Source organism: Nothoprocta perdicaria, unplaced genomic scaffold (assembly GCF_003342845.1).
Source record: "Nothoprocta perdicaria isolate Ctin4 unplaced genomic scaffold, notPer1 scaffold_214, whole genome shotgun sequence".
Lineage (NCBI taxonomy): Eukaryota > Metazoa > Chordata > Aves > Tinamiformes > Tinamidae > Nothoprocta > Nothoprocta perdicaria.
Genome location: NW_020455360.1, coordinates 3,229 through 25,594, shown reverse-complemented (window position 1 = coordinate 25,594; position 22,366 = coordinate 3,229). Strand labels below are relative to the sequence as shown.

Here is a 22,366-nt window from a genome sequence, read left to right as displayed (position 1 = left end):
AGGATGGAAAGCGTTAAAGTCACACACAGGTATCGCCCAAACAGTGAAGCTCCTCTTCCTCCCTTTCTTTTTTTCTGAGGCACACAGAGCTTTAATATAACATTAAAAAAAGAAAAAAGGAGCAGCCGGTACCAGGAGAAACCAGCTCTCTCCTGCCTCAGTGCCTCACTGGCTCCACAGCCCTGCGACGGGCTCTTCAGGGCCCTCCCCTGGGCACCTGCACATTTTGGAGCAGCTCTGCGTCACCAGACAGCACTCGCCAGCACAGTCGTATTCGAGCGCACACGCACGGAAGAGCAGCCGGCAGAGGTGCCATTTGAGCCGTCACTCTCCCCACAGATATAAACACATCCTAGTGAGCACTTGCAGCTGACCTGCAGCCTATGCCAAGATGAAATATGGCCAGAGCTAACACCCTATGTTGCTGCAGGGGCTGCACAGCAATCGCTCACTTCTAGCTGTGACTACATCCAGCCTGGGCTATCTAAGATATCAGTTCACTGGTATCATGGATATCAGTATCGTGCCGTTAGATCTGCTAGTGAAGGTGAGTATTCCTTCTCGCATTTCGTTTGTGGGAAAAAAGACCCCTCCTGCCCCGCCTCCACACACCGGGATATTAAATTCAGTAGTTTAAATGCAAGATAGTCTGACCAATTTCAGCTCAGGCAAGCGCTGCTGGAAAGCAAAAGCAGCCCAAGGCAAAGGTACAGAAAGCAACACAAGGCAGTCCTCACAGGAAATTTTCAAGGAACGCCACCTGATTTTTGTACTTCTGGAGGGGAGACGCATAGGCAGCCTGTCAGACAAGCAGCAGAAACAACATCTGCCAAAAAATTGCAATGTCCAATATCTGCAGAAGGAGAAGCTCTTAGAGCAACAGTTGGAAGAAGGCTGGGTAAGGATGGAAACCAGGAGGAAAGACCTGTTATGAATATGTCGCTTTTGATTGCTCACTTCCCATGCGCATAGCAAGGAGAGAGGGCTTATAAATATTTAATAAAACCCCTACTTTCTTTACCTTCAGACCTGGTCAGTGATCATTATTTCCTCATTAAGTTGGCACGGTTACTGAAAAGCATGCTGAAAAATATCTTCTGCTTCCCCTACAGCTTCTGATTATCCTAACCTGGTAACAGCAGTGAGTAACGCGAGTTGAATTTGCCTTGACACAGCAACAAACAGCATTTAGTAGGAGCACTGAAAGTAAATGTGTTGCATATGTAGTAAAAAACATATGCTATGAAGTGCTAAACTATAGAGTGTTTTAGATGTTTTATTTAGACTGTAACATTTAGAAATACAGATCAGATTAATTGAGAACTGGTACTGCCTGGTGTTGTAAAAGCACAATGTACTAACACTCACAAAAAAAACAGCTAGAGAATGCATTCAGGGGGGCTTATTAGTGGAAATACAAATATCAGAAATTTAACAATGAAATGAACAGATAATATTAATAAAATATATTTAGTCAATAGCCAAATATGAAGAAGCTAGAGAAAGAAGTATAATTAAAAACTCTGAATGACCTACCAGCATATTAAAAGAAAAACAAATATCCACTCAAATAGCAGATGACTGAATAATCCATCATTTGTCACATGGCAAACTGACCTCTGTTTTTCCAGCCACAAGCGTTTATTTTTCCAAGATACAGTGACATTAGATTCTTTTATGCTCAAGAAGTTTCTTTACAAGGCAAACAGTGCCACCCACTGAACTGTTCCTGAAAAACTTCACCAGGCTGCCTTTCTTCTATTGCATTATCTAATTCTTTGGGGCATATCAGGGATAACAGGACAGTAATGTGAGTTAGCACCTTGTCAACTAGTTAAGGGCCTTATTAAAGGCTTGAAGATTGCTACTAGTGGAAGCAATTATAAATTACAGCACAAATACATATTTGTAATGATACTCTATTATTTGCTACGAATAATTAAGCCATAGGCTAGAGGGGGTTTGGGTGAATAAACTGAGATCACAATTTCACTTTACAAATAACAAATTTATAATTTGTAAGAAGATCACATGGTTCTGAAGATGCCTAAATGCAACTCAACCTCAGTGGATTCTTACAAATTTAACAGAAGTCATCTTCCACTGCACTTCTTGAATCAAAGAGTCCATGATGGCCCTTTTAAGATTAAGAAAATTTATACTTTTAGAAGTTCTTGCATATTCTCAACTCTGAATCACTTCATCACTAGTTTTATAAGTTATGCCTGAAGTTAAGCACGTTCCCTATCTATGACCAGGTAGTACTTAAATGCAAAGCTAGCAACTGATTTCTGTCAGACCAGACCAGACCATGGTCAAATCAGTGGTATGAAATAGCACTCCTCACACAAGCACCTAATTCCAGTTGCCTGTCTATGCAAATTGGATTAAATACAAATGGCCAAATTATCTTTAATGCCATTATACATAAGTGGATTGATACCATAGATAGATACAGGCTCCATATTTGTTCATCACTTGGCAATATTATTATAGTAAAAAGAGCAACATCTAATTTCTTCATTTCTTACCTGGTTTCATATTCCTGGCAAACACTTAAAAACCTTAGAACTGCAAGCATTGCAAGCTGAGAGAACTAAGCTCCCCACACAGTAAATTACTGGGGCTGCTCATAGTTCTGAATCCTCTTTTACAGGAGCAATGTAAGAACATGGACAAATATTTGGGGCAAGTCAGAAGCAAGGCAAAGAAAACTGAGACATATTCCCTGGTTTTGGGCTTAGGAAAAGGCCCCATCTTCCTGAATGTTTGCCACCAACTCCAGGAAGACCAAAAGTAGTCTCAAACATCACAAAGAAATGTTAAAATCTTTTCAAAGGCAAAGGTCTTGAATTGTGACTTTGTTATCTGAAAGCATATACCTAACTCCACCAATAGCTAGCTCACACACGCCTGTGTGATGTGTACATTTTTCTTGCTATACTTGGCTATCTTTCTATAATAACTGGGTAAAATTTAAAGACAGGGGAATAAGCCAGAAACTTCTTCTATCTGTTTGTATAAATCAAGGATTAGTTTAACTTGCCAGTTTGGTGTGGAGCAATATTTATCTCCATCATAAATTACTGCACCAAATCAATACAGTTTATGTACCCAGCAAGGTTATGGCCTTAATGCTATCAATACTAGTCTTTCACCACACTTTTCACGGCACTGCTTGCCAAACAGACCGATTATTCACATGAAAGCAGGGCAGTATACCCACAATCGCCTATTTACAGCCGCTTTAAAATACATCATTGCATAGCTAAGTAGTTTCTGTTTGGGTCAGGGAACAGAAAACACACTGCCAGCTACGTAGCGGGCTCTCCTGTTGCACAGCAGGCCCCGGGCCAGCGCGGCCCGCTCACCCGCCCGCAGGCCCGCGCTCCGGCCCGGCTGCCGGGCGCCGCTTCCCGCTCTCCCGGCCGCCCTGGGCGCCGCTTCCCGCTCTCCCGGCCGCCCAGGGCACCGAGCTTAGGCTGCAGCTACTGCTGGGAGGGACGCTGCCAGGCACAGCCTGCTAATGTTCCCCTAGTATAATTAGGGCTATAGGGATAATTAGTAGAGATGTAAGCTCCGTAACTGCCACTGAGTGGTAATACCTTAAATGCGCTAGCGGCCACCTTTTGTCTCGCCGAGAGGAGCCCCTCGTGCCCGGGGCGAGCACCGACTTCGCCACGGCGAGCCAGGGCAGCTTCGGTTTTGCCTGGGGAAAGGGCTCGTTTCTCCCCGCCTAGCCTTGTGCTTTTCCCTCAGCGAAACGAGCCCCTGGTGCGAGCAGGGCACCGCTCGAGGGTGCCGGCGGAGCGCCAACCCGCGGAGCCGCTCTCGGCGGCGACGACTCTACCAACACCTCCCAGATTACCCACACACCTCCATCCCACGGGCGGCGCCGCGCGGGCGCTTTTAACGGCCGCTAACGGCCGCCTCTAACGGCCGCGAGGGGGCGGGGCGGAGGCCGGTTCCGGCGCGGGGGCGCTCGGGTTTCGCTGCGCTCGGAGCATCATGGCCGCGGCCGCGTGGATGCCTACGGTAAGCGAGCGGGCCCAGTCCCCGCCGGCGGCGCCTGACCTTGGCGGGGCCGGCGGCGCCGCCAGCGGGCGCCGCGCGGGGAGCATTAAAGCAGCCCGCACAAAGACGCGCTTGTAACGATGCCTGGTTAATTAGTAGGAGTAATTAAGCCGCAGGCGCGGACGGGTTTGGTCGCACCGCGGCTTTACCGGGAGGCCGCGAGCGCCGGGTCGCGGCTGCAGCGCCGCGAGGATCCCGCCGCCCGGGTAGGCCTCGCAGCTCCCGCAGGAGACGGTGACTTTGGGATCACCTCCGCAGCCTGGCCCGCTCCCGGGAATGGCGTCTCCGCGGCCGGGAATTCCGATCCCGGAGCTCTTCCCAGGTGGCGGCTGCAGCGGAGGAGTCGTCTCCGTTTTGGAGCTTTGTGCTCCGACTAGTCAGGCATCAGCAAGCGTAATTCTTCGCCTGGTGTCGTGACGGTTTTCGTCGCTGTGGGGCTTTTCAGCCGCACGCAGGAGGGAAATGCACAAAACACCTAAATATTAAAGGTTTAAGAACAAAACTCCCACGAATTCCAGTGAAACGGAGGTCACGCTAATGCAAAGCAGTCTTCAAAAGACTCCCCAAAATGTGTAATCGCGGTTAGCACCAATGAAATTTTCACGTTTTTCTCCCTTTGCTTCTTACGAATCTTGCACCTCAGCACGTTATCCCTCTAGCCGCAGTCATCGCAAGGTTATTTTTAATGTGTGGTATTTAAAGGCCTAGGCCACTGTGCAACGGTTTCCCTTGTCCCCGGGCAAGATAAGAGGTTAGGATGCACTTCAAGCCGGGCTGTCCCGGGTTCACCTCGTGCTAAGAATACCCCCACGGGGCATGAACGCACAGAGTGTTGTACAGCCCTAGATTTAATCTCCGGCGGGTGCACAAATGAAAACGAAACTGTGATCCTTAAAACACAGAACTGCGGAAATATCAATGGCTTTTGAACATCCGTTTGTGCAGTAAAATGGTATCTTTGTGTTCTTACAGGTCTCTCGATTGCTAGGTGCTTTCAAAAACCAAAAACAGGTGACCAGAAGTTTTGGTAGTGCTGTGAGTATAATAGTACCTTTCTTTTCTTTTAAGAAGTTTCTCAAGAAAGGACCTCAGCAATTTAAGATCTTTGTCTTATTTTTACATTCGCAAAAAATAAGGCCCAAGTAAGTGAGCGTGTGTGCTCCTAATGCCATGCTGGACTAATATTGGTTAATTACGGTCTTTGGGAATTGCATATTTATTACAAAAGAAGCAATAAGCTAAGGCAGGCTCTAGCAAAGATAGAAGCGTTAGCAAAGATGGAAGCGTTATCAAAATTTTTCACAAGATCTGGACATAAAATGGTTCTTTTGAACCTCATACAAAATGGGCAAATTAGAATAATTGTTGAGAACCTTCTATTATTTTTATTTCATTTTGCAGACTTTCCTGTAACCACTAGATTTACTTTTAAATGCTGCTGCTTTTAGCCTGCCTTTTCAAGGCCCTCTTTAACATGCCTTAGCTGATGATTCTGTATTTCCTTTTGGATGTTTTACTTCCTTTAGTGGCTAAGGTGCCCACAGACCTTGTTCCCAGCACGGATGGCCTTGAAAAGGCCGCAGGCAGATGCAGGCCTCACCCCACTGCATGTTCCCTTGTGTGACACTTAAGTTTGAAGGGAAACAGTGGCTTTTTTATGAAGCTGGTAGGAGAGTTAGTGGAGAAGAGAGACTAAACTAGATCGTGGCTTATGTTGTTGAGAAGGGCTTAGCAGATGGGGCACCTTCATTCTGTTCATATGACAGGAATGTTTCACATTCAGTCTCCTCGAGCTCATCGGTAGTTCTGTGCTCTGAGGCAACTGGAGCATTAAGACAGCACAGAGTCAATATTGGGGACATTTAATTAGTTACGTACTGACCATTGCTGCTGAGCTTGCCAGTCTTTTATCTGAAGCTCTGTGTCTTTTGTTTTGCACAGAGGAACTCTGGCTCTAATTAGTTAAAAAATTGTCACAAAATATCCCTTGAAATTCTGAGTATTTGACATGGAGAAATTCCAAAATGCTTCTTTAATTCTAATAGGGGTTTGCAAATAATGCTGTTATCTGGCCTACTTTTTTTAGGTAATAAAGAGCTCCCAAGGGAGATGTAGGACATCTTTAAGCAAACAGAGAATTTACACAGTAATCATCATGGATTTTTTAAACCAAAATTGAGTACTTTCTTTCCTTGTTACCTAGTGGGCCTGAGCTCTGCAATCTGGTTCATCTGTTTGAAGAGAATAAGACTGGGGAATTCTGCAGACATCATGGGGGAGAGATAATGACATTGTTAAAAATGGGTCTGAGATTTTTAGGATTCATCTGAGAAGTCTAGATAAGCCTGAGATTTAAAGGTAGATTTTTATAAACTTAGTCTTCTCTACCATTGAGTCAGCATCATTGATAATATTGGAGATACATAGGTAATAGATTCTTAACTAGGCAATACTGTCTCTTCTCCAGTTTCCAAGCAGTGAGCATGTTATTCAAGGAGAACTGTGCAGGAACCTGACTCCGAGGTTACACCCTTGTTTTAGGACTAAGTTCATACTAGGCAGATACTTAAATTCTCTTAAAACCTTTGCTGTCCCCCTTGGAAAGCAGGCTGCTCATTCCCGCTTCTGTCCAGTGCTGCTATTCTCTGCACTGATCGCTGGCAACTGGAACCTTCTATTTTTAAGTTCCAGCAGTTGCTTGACTTACGCCTGTAGCACAGGAAAATGATTTCTACATTTCACACACCATTCATTAGTTTGTACTACTGCATTTTTTTTAACCTAGGTGCAAACAGTAACTTTAATCCCAGGAGATGGGATAGGACCTGAGATTTCTGCTGCTGTCATGAAGATCTTTGATGCTGCTAAAGTGAGTGAACTGAATTTTGAATCATTTCAAATTTCAAATGTCTGCTGTCTCTTGAAAACATTGCTGTAACAGCTTGAAGGAAGCAGTGTGAGCATGCAATTCTAAAGATATCTGTGTATATGACGTCTGGGATCCAAGCTTATACTGATATATTGCTCATACTGTACACTACTATGCTATTCAAGTATCTCATGCTTAGTGGTACTCACCAGAGGGAAAATTGCTTAGAAAAGTGTCAGTAAAATTCCTTACACACCTGGTTGTGGGAGGAGAAGCTGGAAACAACAGTCATGATATTGAAGCTAACTCAGGACAAATGTATTTAGGCTCCTATTCAGTGGGAAGAAAGGAATGTCACGGCTATCCAAGGACCAGGAGGAAAGTGGATGATACCTCCAGATGCCAAAGAATCTATGGATAAAAACAAAATGGGATTAAAAGGTAATTTAAGGGTCAATAGAAAGATAAGATACTAAATATTGTTGGTTTTATTGTGAGCCTGATTTAAAAGTCATCTGTAGCGCAATAAAATGCCTAATGATAGGGGCCAGTGTGTCACATAGTCTTTTGCAGTCTTAAAACTGTCTCCTTCATTCCAAGGCCATAACTGTCAAAGGTCTTCTAGGAAGTATGTGAAGGAAGGGTGTCTTACTAAACATTAATCTGTGGACCACGTGCAGAAAGCACCTCCAGGACTGCTGATACACAGCAGTTATAATTAATCACTAACACCTTCAAACCTTTTACCACTTACTTTCCATTGAAACCTTCCATACAAGCTCCTACGTGGAGTCAGGGTCACAACGAGGCCCTTAAAGAGCTGGTTAATATCAGTGCACACAGTGTGTCTTGATGGCACAGAGGATTCCTCCCCATTCAGTGGGAGTTTGGAGTTCTCCTGCAGGAGTCTCACAGAATTTTCCCTGTCATTTGAACTCTAAATTTATGGAGGGGCTTATTTGTTCACTTTTTTTTCTTTCTTTTTTTTTTTTTTTTTTTTTTTTTTTTTTTTTTTTTTTTTTTTTTTTTTTTTTTTTTTTAGGGCCTTTAAAAACCCCAATTGCTGCAGGGCACCCATCAATGAACCTGCTCCTGCGCAAAACCTTCGACCTGTATGCGAATGTCCGCCCCTGCGTCTCAATCGAAGGCTACAAAACCCCGTACACAGATGTAAACATTGTCACAATTCGGGAGAACACGGAAGGCGAATACAGTGGAATTGAGCACGTGGTATGTTCCTGGAAATGTCCCGTTTCCTGCAGGGCTGCTGTGTTCCATGAGTGATAACTTTGCCTGTTTAAATTGCCTGGCACTTGGCTAAGTCCTCTAGTGATAAGGAAGTTATTTTCTTGTGAAATGTCATCCCAGCTCCCAACTCTGATTGTCCCAAGCATTCATACTACTGATTTTAAAATTAAGCTTACACTTTTACGAGCAATATAACTACTGTCTTTCAGATCGTGGATGGTGTGGTGCAAAGTATCAAGCTAATCACAGAAGAAGCAAGCAAGCGTATTGCCGAGTTCGCTTTTGAATATGCCCGCAATAATCAGAGAAGTCACGTTACTGCCGTGCACAAGGCAAATATTATGTATGTGGACCCTTGTTTTGAGAAAACAACAAACAGGAATATGTTTTTAACGATAAATAATCATTTTTAATGATAAATAACTTCATTAATCTTCCTCCAGTGTGTAACTGATGTTCTTGCTAGTGGGAGACCTTTAGACAAGGGGGTGAACGTGTCTAGTAGTTTTCTGCTGCAAGCTTAAAACAGCCCTCGCTTCAAGACTGAAACTGTCAGGGACCTTTTAGGAAGTATGTGAAAGAAAAGCATCTTGTTAAATACTAACCTAGACCCTACACAGGAAGCATTTTCAGGGCTGCTGATAAAGAGTAGTTATAATTTTACTCCTAGTGAGTAGTATCCTATTATTTAAAAGCACTTAAAGGAATTTAGAAAGCCTAACTTCTGTTATTTATATTTAACAGAAGGGATTACTAATTAAGGGCTCTCTAATTAAGTTTCTGTGCTCTAGTATTTGTATTTAATCCACTGTTGCATGCAGTCTTATTTATCTTGAGTATTGCTTCCTTTCAATAAGCATACTATTCTCTTGTTTATTAAATTGCAGGAGAATGTCTGATGGGCTGTTCTTGCGAAAATGTCGTGAGGCAGCAGAAAACTGTAAAGATATCAAATTTAATGAAATGTATCTGGATACTGTGTGTTTGAACGTGAGTATTTGCCAGTTTAAGTTCTTATTAATCATTTTATTTTTTAACTTAATGTTAATAAAAGCATACTTCTTTCTAGATGGTTCAGGATCCATCACAATTTGATGTGCTTGTTATGCCAAATTTGTACGGTGACATCCTCAGGTATGGAGAGATCTTTTTTAACTAACGAAGTGTGTAAAATACTGTAAAGTTTCCAGAGTGTAGCCTGTATTCTGGGCAGATGTGTGACTGTTTTGTGCATCCAGAAGACTCCGAGAGTGTTTTAAGATCCTTCTCCATTAGCATTTTCAGCTTTGTGGGTACTGCATGATAACTTTTGTCATAGTGGGGTTGGTCTTTCCCTTGTTAATTTGGAAGGAATTTGGACTTGTGACTCCTAGACTGTTCAGTAAAGACAGGGGAATAACCATTCTGGCATCATATGGCACATACGCCTTAAGTTATATATAATACATTTTAAATCTATTTATAATTGTCTGAGCAAGATTTGGCATGTTTTTAGACAGCCATTACATATGAAAGTAGCTATGTTGTGTTGCCAGGGGAGTAAGACTTTTGGATAGTTACAGGGAACTTGCATTGGAAGTGTTAGATTTTGAGACTTCTGAAAGTATTTTACATTTTGAGGACCTTTTGTTGTACATGGTTTGGTCTCTTTATTCTAGAACTTGGAATTTCCAAATATTTTTTCTTTACTAAGCTCTTTCTTTGCTGGTAGTTCCATTAACAAGTTTAAAATGCTCTTATGGAGTAAAAGTGCCTTACACTATCAGCTCTTTTCCCAGTATTATCCTTAAACTGGTAAAGTCTTAGACCAGTAGGGTGATAGATAAAATACACTCTTTACCTTAGTGTTGCAATGAAATGCATGTAATAATAAAGTAAACACACATATTTTAATACCTTGTTGAGGCACATGTATTTTTTTCCTCAGTGACTTATGTGCTGGTCTCATTGGGGGTCTCGGAGTGACACCAAGTGGAAATATTGGTGCTAATGGAGTTGCAATTTTTGAATCGGTAAGTTATGTGAGGTAAAGTAGTAATAATTATTTTGTTTCCACTTGAGAACTTAAAACTCGTTATAACATGACTGTCACAGAATCCCATAATGGGTGAGGTTGGAAGGGACCTCTAGAGATCACTAGTCCAACCCCCCTGCTCCAGCAGGGGCAGCCGGGGCACAGGGTGGCATCCAGGCGGGTTTGGAAGATCTCCAGAGAAGGAAACTCCACAACCTCCCTGGGCAGCCTGTTCTAGGACTGTCACCCTCACAGGAAAGTTCTTCCTCACATGGAGATGGAACTTTCTGTGCCTCAGCTTGTACCCGTTGTCCCTTGTCCTGTCACTGGGCACCACCAGAAAGTTTGGCCCCTTCCTCCCTACATTCTTCCATTGTGTACTTACACATATTCATCAGATCCCCTCTTAATCTTCTGCAGCCTAAACAAGCCCTTCTCAGTCCTTCCTCATAAGACAGATGCTCCAGTCCCTTAATCATTTTCATTGCTCTACACTGGACCATCTCTACAAGTTCTTTTCTCTAGTTTTTGCTCCTTTTCCGACATTTAACTAAGTTCTCTGTAAAACCTTCTTCTACTGTGAGGATGCTGAAATGTTACACAGAGAGAGTTGTTAGATTATGTACTATGTAGGTTTTCCATATGCTTTTACTGATCTTTTAGTTTTTGTTTTTTTCTTTTTTTTTTGTAAAATAAACACCCTCTGTAATAGAGAATGTGAGAGCTGCAATTGGGAGATGTTTGGTTTCTGTTTCCTGTTTCTACTGAGGCACATTAGGATGAACTAATTCTCCTTTCCAAATCCTTTTTGAATTGTTCTGCTCTTTTCTGTCTCCTTTCAGTGAAGTAAATCCTATTTTAACATGCTTATGCATGAGAAGTGGCTTAAACATTGAATTGCTTAAGGTGTTTCAGTCAACATATTAGCTTCATAATAGACAGGCTCACTTTTCTTCCTAGGTTCATGGAACTGCTCCAGACATTGCAGGAAAGGACCTGGCAAATCCAACTGCTCTTCTTCTAAGTGCTGTAATGATGTTGCGTCACATGGGACTGCACCAACATGCCACAAAAATTGAAACAGCTTGCTTTGATACCATCAAAGATGGAAAGGTAATATAAGGGTGCACAAATACATGCAATGAATTAAAATCACTCTTTCACAAAAAAAAAAAAATAAAACCCTTAGACCATCAAAACAAGACAGAGATGCCCAGCTGTTCTGGCTGGAGTTAGAGGCAGTGCCAGAGGAGCAGAGGAGGAGATTCCCTTCTCCCTGATAACAGCCAGTATATGACCTGTGGTGGTCTCAGATGTGCCAAGCTCGGTAACAGGGATGCATTCCCTGTGGTTCATTTACCCTTGTCTCACATATCTATGGCTTTAGTTAAATCTAAAATCTGGAACTGTATCTCTGTTTTTCGGGAAGGAAACTGGACATTTAGATAACTTCACAAGTGAAATACTGTTTATAATATATATAAAATTTAAATATATAAATCTGTATCTTGAAGTGAAGGACAATTACTTGCCTTTTATAGGCATAGTCACCTGTCTCTATAGCACAGAATATATATATTCTCTCTCTATATATAATATATATTTAATATATATATAAAGAGAGAGAGAGAGGCAGCTATATATTTATGTCTTCTACACATTCTAGAAGAATGTAATACTTCTTGGTCTGTTTTTTTCTTTTTCCATTCTAAATGCTTTGGTATCTTGGGAACTACAACATAACAGTTAAGGGCAAAATTGTATATAGTATTCATATTTCCCCCCAAGACTGTATGTGACAGTCCTTGGACAGTAAGTGTCCCAAGCTTCAAAACCTCAGATTTTTTCTTGGTTTGTGCCCTGAAGCATGTTGTTGAAGAGGATCAGCAGTTAGTCGTGTTGGTATAATTACCTGGGGCAGGAGCATAAGAAGCTGCTTTATAATTAAAAGTAACAAATGTGTAAATGAAAAGCTGTCCTCTTTTCATAAGTGGTCTGTTTGCAGCTATCATACTGTGAGTAGCAGCCAGTTAAAACAAAAATCTAAACTTACAAGTGACTAAGAGGTGCTCCTGTAAAGTGCCCATTTACTGCCCTGGAAATGAAATCCTCCATCTGCAGGTCAGTAAGTCTGTGGAAGATAACACAGCGCAAGCTTTGTGACATGGTTGCTTGTTCACTAGTTGCTTAAAATTTATGATTATACCTTCATGGTGAAGAAAAGAATGTTTATAAATGGAAAAAAAAGCAAACTGCAGTTAAAACAACACCATCTTAAAATAATAACCCTTTTTGCCTCCTATGCTTGCAATTCCTCTCCTCCACTTCCTACCTCCCCCATGCCATGCAAGAACTGCATGTGTGTGTGCATTGTAAGAGGAAAACTAATGATTTAAATTTACCTCTTGAGGCTGCTTCAGTCTTGCTAGGTTGGACAAGGAATCTTGTTACCTTTTTTATTACTTACCTTACTGTCCAGCAGTAAGATAATTCTTACAGCACCAGAATTGTACTTGATCAACAAGTTTATATCTGTGGTTTTCATCTCCTAACTAAACCAAGCAAACTTAGCGAACTGTTAACATGCAGCATTTCAAGACCTGTCTGTGCCCTTTTTCTATGTAGGGTTCCTTTTACAAACAACAACAAAATTAATGATACTTTTGCTGTTATTTGCCTTTGCATTGAGTCTTCACATATAAATTTGATCTCCAAAGGAGAAACCTTTTATGAAAACTTAACTGCTTTCAATTAAGTACACTTCTGTGGAGCTAAGAAATTTTAGAAGCTGTGGCCCAATTCTCTTTCTTCCTAATTGGACTGAAGGTAAGAGGATGCTGAAATGTTAACACTTTATGATAACATACAGTACTCACTGTTCATAGCCACTTTCTCTGCATACTCTAGTTTTCATAGTTCATACTGATAAAAGCTATAAGGGATGCAGAGTCTCAACTCGATGTGGTCCTTTTTTATTATTTGGTTCCCATGTAGTGCATATATAAAGTTGTTTAGAGGTGAAGAGCTCTTCATTAAACACTTCAATAACATAGTTTCTTCTTCCTTCAGGTGTTGACAAAAGACTTGGGAGGCAACGCCAAGTGTTCGGAATTCACAGAGGAGATCTGCCGCAGAGTACAGGACAAAGACTAAACTTTGCTCATGCTACTTGTAGTAACTCCTAAAGGATACATCACACAGAGTACACTATATGTAACCTGATGTCCATATACATAGTTTACCTCTTCAGAGAGTAAACTTTTTAGTTAGGGCCTCTCCATTAATAAATGTGGCCCAAAGGCTACAAATGCTGCTTGTGCCTGCTTTCAGTGGACTTTTCTAAGTGCTTTGTCGTATTTATTTGTTTTGATCTGATGACTTTTTTCTTTTTTTTTTAATGTCTAGGTGAATTATTTTATTGTTACTGTCTACCATTTTGCTTTACCGTTATAAATGGATTTTACTTTCGAGGAAGAAAAAATGTGCAAATATAATAACAGAATTGGTGAATTGTAACGGCACCTTAATGCTTAAAACCTATTTTATTGGTCTCTCTGAAATGTAAAAGATAGGTTTTCAGGCTAATAATAGCACAAAATGATCTTTGTAAAAAGAAACGGGTATTAAAAATAGCAATTCTGTGTTAAAAGGAATGGAGAAAATTTTAGGTGCTCTGGTGATCCATGATCTTTTGCTCTCCAAGGACATAAATAAAGAAATGAAAAAAAATCTACAGACTTAATCTGTGTTTAAAAAACAAACCAACCAAACAAAAACCAGAAGCAAACTAGAGATGAGAAAGAAGGTAAAATTATTTTTCACAGCTAACTATCCAAGTAATTTTTGGAGGTTTTCCTCTCTGAAACATACTTCAGTTTACCACAGAGTTCTCCTAATGAAGAGTAAATTCTACAATTGTATTTCTGCTATATATTGTGAGGAAGGAAGTATTAACTTTGCAAACTTATACAGAGTATTTCATTCATCATTGAATCATTCATTCATTTCATTGACCTGAAATGCCTTTTGGACTGTATTTTGCTTTTATGCAGAGTCCGTTCAATGTAACTCTGAATATTACAGACTAATCCTAAAGGGATTAAGGAATGTTGAAAGTTGGGCTCTGGTACTCAGGCTACAGAAATATTCTTCATCCCTCTTCCAGGCAATCTGAGACTTTCTTCTGCTGCTGAAGCTTAATTCCTGGTTATAGCCCAGGAGTATAACTACTGTCAGAACTGGCTTAAGGCTTAATTCTGGTAGCAGATATTACTCCATTTTGTTACCTTCTATTACAGTTGCTTAGGCTGATTGTTGCAGAAGTGAAATCCCTCAGATGGGAGTCCAGGGTGCACGAAGGAACCAGGGAGTCTTTTAAGGAAGTTGCTTTTAGTTCTGCTTGGGGTTTAGACTGTTAGGGAGAATAGCACAGACCCACCATGTTTTCTCTCCCCATCTCATTTTCCTAGAAGCCAATTACTACAGAGGATTATTTTTATCAGGATGAAAACATACAGGTATGGATTTGGAGATGTCATACTGTCACATACACATTATTCTGTATTTGGGCTGACAGGCCATGAGAAAATCAAGTATTCCATAATGTATCGCCTTCCTTTTGACTTTATGACTCAAACACTCACCCTTTGTGAGCTTGATCCTCCTGAGTTCCGGGAGCTGCACGGGTGTTTTGCTTTGTAGTTACAGGCACTGGAAGCAGCCATGTGTTGCACAGAGAGTGACAACCCAGAACCCTTAGAAATGCTTGATAATTTTCGCTACGTTCAGTTGTTCAATGAAAGACTGGTTTTTAGCTCCTTCCAGGAAGGTAAGTTGCACAAATGCTTCCGCATAAAGAAACGATGCACCATGATTTGTGTAGCACTGAAGCAGCCACTGCCCTTCGCTGCTGCAAAATCATAGCAGTCTCTTTCCTGCAGTTGGATTTGTGGCCTTTTCTCCACAAGGGATTTAAGGGAAGGCAATGCCCTGCAACCCTTGTGTTTTGATGAAAGAGAAAGACACTGGAGAAGGAAGACCATGCTAGCCCTTGTCGTACCCAGTAGAACAACCTCCTGTCATTCCAAACACTAACAACGTGTTCTGCACAGCTGAAGCCTTTCAAACAGTTTAACAGTTGGAGCCAGCCTCGCTGGTGGACTGTCCATGTGTGCGTTGTTGGCTTGCTAATAGCATCTGTGTAACAGTGATTTTTCTGATCTGAATCATGGTCACACAGAAAGGCGATTCTCCATCTGTGCTGTAACCTGACCTTTCAGCACCTGTCTTGTTTTCTCTGTAAATCAAACTCAGTAGTTAAATGATATTAAGTTATAATCTGTGGCTCCAGTAATTGGAAATCAGACAGCATGCTTTTCATCCAGGGATCCCTAAACACTTCACAGGAATACTATAAGTGTTATTGCATCTGTCTGTGGAGGAAAATCAGACCCAGATGTGACTTTCTCAAAGTTGTTTCTGTGAAGCAGTGCCAAAGCCAAGAATAACAATTGGCCCTCCCTCCATTAAGCCACATCATTTGGCTCTTATACAGAGGTGACACCGGCTATAAAGGCACTTCCATCAAATCTTTAAAGCTAGCATGACTTAACGGAGCTGAAGTGCGTTGGTTGTTGCCCATCCCACTGTTCTCACCCAATAACTGGTCTCTATGGCTAAAGAAGGCATTGCTCAAGGTTCCTTTAACAGAAACCCCACTGAGGCTAAGTACAAGAGCCCACTGACTGTATGAGTGAAGCACAGCAAAGTGCTCTACCTGTTTCAGGAAGCTTTTCACCCTGCCTCCAATCTCCCAGGCTGCATTCAAGCGCATCCTGCCTCCTGCCCCATCACCATGGCTGCCTCATGGGTGCAGGTGCTCCCCACAGAGCAGCAAGGCACAACTCCAGCACAACCCTGTACACAGCCCTGGTGAGGCCACATCTGGAGCACTGTGTCCAGTTCTGAGCTCCCCAGTACAAAAGGGATGTGGAGCTGCTGGAGAGAGTCCAGCGCAGGGCTGCGAGGATGATCAGGGGCCTGGAACATCTGCCCTAGGAGCAAAGGCTGAGGGAGCTGGGCCTGTTCAGCCTGGAGAGGAGAAGGCTGAGGGGGGACCTGATCAGTGTCTGTAAATGCCTCAAGGGAGGCAGTGAGGAGGAGAGGGCGGCCTCTTTTAAATGGTGGCCAGCGATAGGACTAGAGGAAACGGCCACAAGCTGAGGCACCAAAAGTTCCCCAGGAACATGAGAAAACACTTTTTGACAGTGAAGGTGACAGAGCCCTGGAACGGGCTGCCCAGAGAAGTTGTGGAGTCTCCTTCTTTGGAGATCTTTAAAACCTGCTTGGATGCAGCCTGTGCCACATGCTCTAGGTGACCCTGTGTGTGCAGGGGGTTGGACTAGATGACCTCTGAGGTCCCTTCCAACCTTGAGCATTCTGTGATTCTATGATTCTATGAACCGCAGTGCATAGCCCGACACAGCTAGCCGTGCGTTTACTGGGAAAGCAAGGAGAGCCACAGCTGTGTCTTGGGCCAGGTGGCCACAGAGAGCACCATGAGACACCCGTCCCATGCAGATTCCAGGACCAAAGCATCTCCTGAGGACAACTTCCCCGACTTCCAGGGCCGAGGCTAAGGGCTGCCCTCGCTGGCTGGGGGTAGGAGCCGCAAGATGGGGCTCTTGAGCTGCTCTGTACCTGCAGTGCAACTGACTGAAGCCCTTGGCCACTTTTGGCCAAGTACCAAAAGTACGTTTTGGTCCCAATAAATAAAATCTAAATTCAAGTTAGCTACTAACAAGTACAACATTTCAAGTTCACTTGTACCAACAAGTACAACATTTCAAAGTGTCTCAACCAATAAAGGGTTACTCAGGAGCACTCAAAGATGTTTATACCGTATTTTGCCTGCCAAATATTCCAAGCAAAGCAGTTTCACATGCAGCTGCAATTCATTACACTGCTCTTGCCTTCCAATGTCCGCTAGTTACATGGAAACTGGCAGCTAGTTTTGATTACAGGAGTACATTGAACAAAATCATGCTCGCTCTTGCCCCCATCATGCAGCTATTTAAGGCCTGAAACTTTTCCCTACCCTTCTTCTTTAAATCAGAAACTTTTTCTAATTATAATATGTTTGGATGTCTACTGGAAACTCTCTTCACTTTCTGAAACTCCCCTTTCCTATCTACAACAAAGTTTTTCTTAAAATCCAGGTACTACAAGTTTCCAGTTACTTGGACTTAATAAAGTACCCAGTGGGATAAGGATAAGCTCCAGAATTTGCATTTCTGTTTTCACCACAGCTTATTTAATACGGGAAAATATTCAAAGGCAATAAATGAAAGCTATAAGCAAAGGGAACCCATAATGCTCAGAAGCAGTCATTTGGTGAGGCTTAAGAAAGTGTGTGTGAATTATAAAAATGGAGCTAAGAAAAGAGTGCCTACCTTAAGGTTCTTCGGGAAGGTCAAAATAAGTAAAAATATTTAATTGCCAAGGACCTAACAGAAGATCATTACTAAAGATGGTGTTATAATATTAATACTTAACACCTCAATACAAAGACAAGATCAGTTGTTTATGTCTTGTATTCATTCTTACCTTCCTTGCCTTCTTCAAGCACAGTTCCCAAAGACAAACACACCATTCCTTAGCAGCCACCCATCTGCCATCCTGCCATTAGGAAAAATAATAAAAAACTGGTCTTAAACTTGACAGCTTCATATGCCTGGACACAGTTGCTGAATTTTGCTTATACTCTCTTATATGTTATAGCATACAAGGAGTTTTTGATCCGCTACGACTGCCTGAATGTTGGCTTGGTGACATCAGCGGAGCTCTAAGTCCACCCAACTGTAAACTGCAGACCCAGTGTTGGGATGAGGACCTTACAGTAGATATCTGTGCAAAGCTGTCCACTGCAGGGCCTTTGTACCCAGCAGGTGCATAACTAAGACATTAAGGCTGACTGGAGACCAACCTTCTCTTCTAAAGTAAACGAAATGACCTGGTCTGTATGTTTTCCATCTTCTCCTAGGGGTTGTTGTTTCTGTTGGGATAGCTTGCACTGTGGGAGCTGTCATCTTCCTCGCAATAGCCTTCTGGCTATTCCAAAGGAAAAGGTAAGGCATCTTCCTTGTCACATCTGGGGAAAAGAGTCAAACCAAATCCTCGTTCTGACGCAAGGAAGGGCCTGGGTGTCTGAAAACTTCAGTGTATTTTCACAATGGAAATGGTGGATATTTTAGCAGAGATATGATCTTTCCCCACAAGCTTTGCTTCGTTGCTGCCATGGTAGATGCCCTTTCCCCTGTATCAAATGCTCTAAACTAATCTTATCCTATTGAAAGCAAAGGAAAAAAAAAAGGCTAAAAAAATGGGGGTTTGTTTGCTGTGACTTTCATGCCACGGTGGCCATCCATCTGCCGTTTAATAACATTAGCCTCCTGATTGCTTTGATCTTAATATTTATCTTAACAATGTTCATGTAAAACCTTGAAACGCACAATGCCAAGAAACAGGGGAGAGGATGGAACTACCCAGAGAGGACAAGAACACTTTACACTTTAGATACCCACAAACAACAGTTAGGAAAGGAGAGTCCCTTTCCAGCCTAAATGGGATGTGCTAACCAGGTAACAGACTTACCTGTTTTTTCCAGCTCTCAGCTACCACTTGTTCTTTTTCTTGCCCTTTTTTTTTTCTTTTTTTTTCCCATCTCTCCTTGATATTTGCTCTTTGAATTCTTGCTTTTTTTTTTTTCCTGGAACAATAAGTGAAATGAGAGGGGAATTAATTTCTAGAGAAAATTCCTTCTGAAGGTCTCATCATTTAAGGGAAAGAAACATATGCTGACAGATACTTTAGCCAGACTGTTTTCATCAAAGTCATGTTCTGGAGAAAAGACTAATACAACCAAATTTCCTACACTATGCTCATATTCCTTTGCAATCTGCATTAACTTTGTGCTCATCACATCAAAATGTATTATCCTGAAATACCTGTAACAGTAATTTACTGTGACAGTTTCACCAACACAGAGAAATAAAACTTCATGCATGCATAACAGGCATTTTAAATAGTCAGTGATGCTTTTTCTTCATTGTAGTTCCCCAATATCTTAATATAATTTTTGGTTTCAGATCCAAAACCCGAGAAGACAATACAGGAGTTATCTACAAGCCAGGCAGGCACACGGAGGAAGAAATTTCCAAAGCATGAGAAATTCTTTGTCAAAAAAACCCTTTTCGCTCAGACCACTACCAGAATTTTGCATTGGGAAAAACACCTCGTGTTCCTGGCTAACGATAAACCTCAAGACTCTTCAAAAATAAAATAAAATAAAATAAAATAAAATAAAATAAAATAAAATAAAATAAAATAAAATAACAGCCAAAACATTTTGTGTAGCTCTTGTTCTCTGGTTTTCAGAAAGATACAATGTATGAATGCTCCTAAGAGTGAATTCTTCCCCACATTCTTTTCCTGTTGCCTGCCTGCTGTGTCTTCCAATTGATTTTACAGTTAACTATAAAACTCCAATTTTATGGTTTGTTTCGCCCAGTTTTTCCCACAGGTATTCAAATCTGAAGATACCCATCAAGCTACAAGCACTCTTCCCTGCTAAATACGGGCAGGATAACCCTGGAAAAACATCAGGAATATAGAAAAGGTAAAGGGCTAACCTGAGTCACTGTGAGATGAGGATTTGAACCAGGCTGCTCAGCTGTTTTAAATCACAGCAGATGTTAGTATTCAAATCCACCAATGGGTTTGCAACAGTTGGAAATACTAGAGGAAAAGGAAAATGCAGTGAGATCCACAGGGATGTTAAAGAGGTCCTGCACAAAGACTCAGTGCTGAAAACACAGATCTCCTGCTCTTCCCAGTTATTGCACAGCCTGGCAAATCTGTCACGGAGATCAATCATCTGTGTCTGCAGACCTGGCACTGGAAGTGCACAGGCATCTTGCCAGCCTTTCATTACGTCTAATTATCCTGATCTTATTTGTAGTGTGCATTAGTGATGTTGGGATAAGGTAGTTGCTGCTACTTTTAAGCATTTAATCATTAAATCTTGATTGGTTTACAGTATATATTATACATGCAGTTACACAGTAGAGGTTGCTGCTCTCGTTCTCTGAATTCAGTAATGCAATTACTAGTAAGTAATTAAAACCATCATTTTAAATCTCATAAATTAGATAGTAGGGATCTCATTATGAATGCATATCTCATATGAATGCATTGTGAAAGCAAGAAGCTAACTGTGCTTCCACCGAAGACACTATGAGATGTTCCTGCCGTGGGGAAGCGCAGGGTCAGCAAGACCTGCACCACACCCATAGGGAATCCCCCTGGAATGGGCTGGCTGCGGCAAGGCTCGGGAATGGTAGTGCTCGGGGACGTGATTCAAGGCAGGGATATATCTGATTAATTCCAAGTTTGAGTGCTACTAAACACTGATTGCGTGAAACAAAGATTTCAGGAATGAGGATAAACTCTTTGAAAATGGCCCTCAGGCTCCTGAAGCAGCACTTCACGAGGAACGAGGACATGAGCTCAGTATTGCTCTCACGCCTGAGGCCGCGACACCTTCTCCACTGAAAGCAACAGCAGGTGACTCACGGTTCCCTGGAGTACACGGATTTTCCCAGCTCTTCCACAACACAGCGGATCCCAGCTGCTCCTCCAGGCTGATTCGATGTTGCTCTGGAATGAAAGAGCCTGGAAGGGGCCACGCCATCTCTGATGCAGGAGAAACAGCTGTGAGCTTGTGGCTAGTTGCTATGAGMCCCTCCTACAAAGATGGCCATGCAGGCTTTGGGCCTCCATGTTGGACTTGCTGGGCGAAACAGATCCATTTGTGGTGGGGTCCCTTCCAGGGATGGATGCAGGCACCTCTTTTGTCTTCCTCCTGCCCTTGTATGTGCAGGAGATAATCCATTGTCAAAGCAGAGCCCAGAACCTTGGCTAGAAGCCAAAGGAAGCCCCACTCAGGTCCCCTACATACATGCCTGTGGAGGTCCCAGAGAGCGAATGCTTGCCCTTTCCAGGAACAGCGAGCCTGAGACCTCTGAAAGTGGAGGAAGCAGAGCTCTGGGAAGGGGAAGTGCCTGCATCTCAGGTGCATGGGGATGGTGTTTCAGGCTGTTTCACTGCAGAAGCAACATCGAATCAGCCTCCAGGAGCAGCTGGGATCGACTGTGTTGTGGAAGAGCTGGGAAAATCCCTGTACTCCAGGGAACCGTGAGTCACCTGCTGTTGCTTTCAGTGGAGAACGCGTCGCGGCCTCAGGCGTGACAGCAATACTGAGCTCATGTCCTCGTTCCTCGTGAAGTGCTGCTTCAGGAGCCTGAGGGCCATTTTCAAAGAGTTTATCCTAATTCCTCAAACGTTTGGGGATGATGCTTTTAGGCAGCACTGCCTCAAAGGACAAGGCTCTTTTATGGCTGGTCCAGGCCCCGTATGACYCAGTGCATGGAGATGGCAGTGTCCCTCCCACAGCCTGTTACTGGGCTGCACTCTACCCACTGAGTCTCGTTTCTGTGTTTCACCAGTTGGCTTTTCCCTCTTCCCTCCTCTCTTGCCATCCTCTTCTGCAGGCTCCACCAAGCCAGCGYCTTCAGCCTCTTCTCTTACGACCTATGCTTCAGTCTAAACTGACTCACCTTGGCCCGTCTTCYCTCTAGCTTGATGAGGCAAACAGGTCAGCCAAAAGAGGCTGTGTTGCAGTCACACTACCATGTGCAATCTTCACACTGTCCCTGAAGGTGGCCCACCATCTCCTGAGCAACTGTCCTGATCCAGGGACGAGAGAGCTCCCTCAGGGTAACCTTGAGTCTCTCCACTGAAACTACCTGAAAGCTGACTTGAGGTGTCCTTCATGGAGCAGTCATCAYCATGGCTGATGGCCATGCTCACCTCAGGGAGAAGTGGATGAATCAAGGGGAATCCTTTGGACACCAATCGACCTACAACCTCAAGGCACAATGAGACCTCTGAGTTCATGGGCCCCACGGGTCCGGAACCGTGGCTCTGACACAGATTAGRCATTCCARKGTCAACTCGGATGCAGTGGGAGCACCACACTTGAGCTGAGAGAGGCAAGGGCCAAATCACCAGTGAGAAGTGCGCCAGCAGCAGCAGCAACTCCC

At 42.8% G+C, this 22,366-nt stretch overlaps 2 protein-coding genes across 3 annotated transcripts in view; one reads left to right on the top strand and one right to left on the bottom strand.

Annotated features, from left to right (window-relative positions):
* Positions 1–3,739, bottom strand: part of CIB2 (calcium and integrin binding family member 2) — a 34,178-nt gene extending 30,439 nt beyond the window's left edge. Inside the window, exon 1 of one of the 2 annotated variants that reach the window (XM_026038663.1) lies at positions 3,606–3,739. The gene's annotated coding sequence lies outside the window, so the exon portion shown is untranslated. The remainder of the gene's footprint in view (positions 1–3,605) is intronic. The other variant, XM_026038662.1, reaches the window with a different exon arrangement.
* Positions 3,740–3,993: 254 nt separating this feature from the next.
* On the top strand, positions 3,994–13,778 carry IDH3A (isocitrate dehydrogenase 3 (NAD(+)) alpha). Its single transcript, XM_026038643.1, has 11 exons — positions 3,994–4,035; positions 5,047–5,109; positions 6,860–6,943; positions 7,270–7,384; positions 7,986–8,173; positions 8,401–8,534; positions 9,079–9,181; positions 9,261–9,325; positions 10,119–10,203; positions 11,166–11,318; positions 13,275–13,778. The coding sequence occupies exons 1-11, from the start codon at positions 4,009–4,011 to the stop codon at positions 13,356–13,358; spliced, it is 1,101 nt and encodes a 366-aa protein (XP_025894428.1). The 5' UTR covers positions 3,994–4,008; the 3' UTR covers positions 13,359–13,778.
* Positions 13,779–22,366: the final 8,588 nt, after the last annotated feature.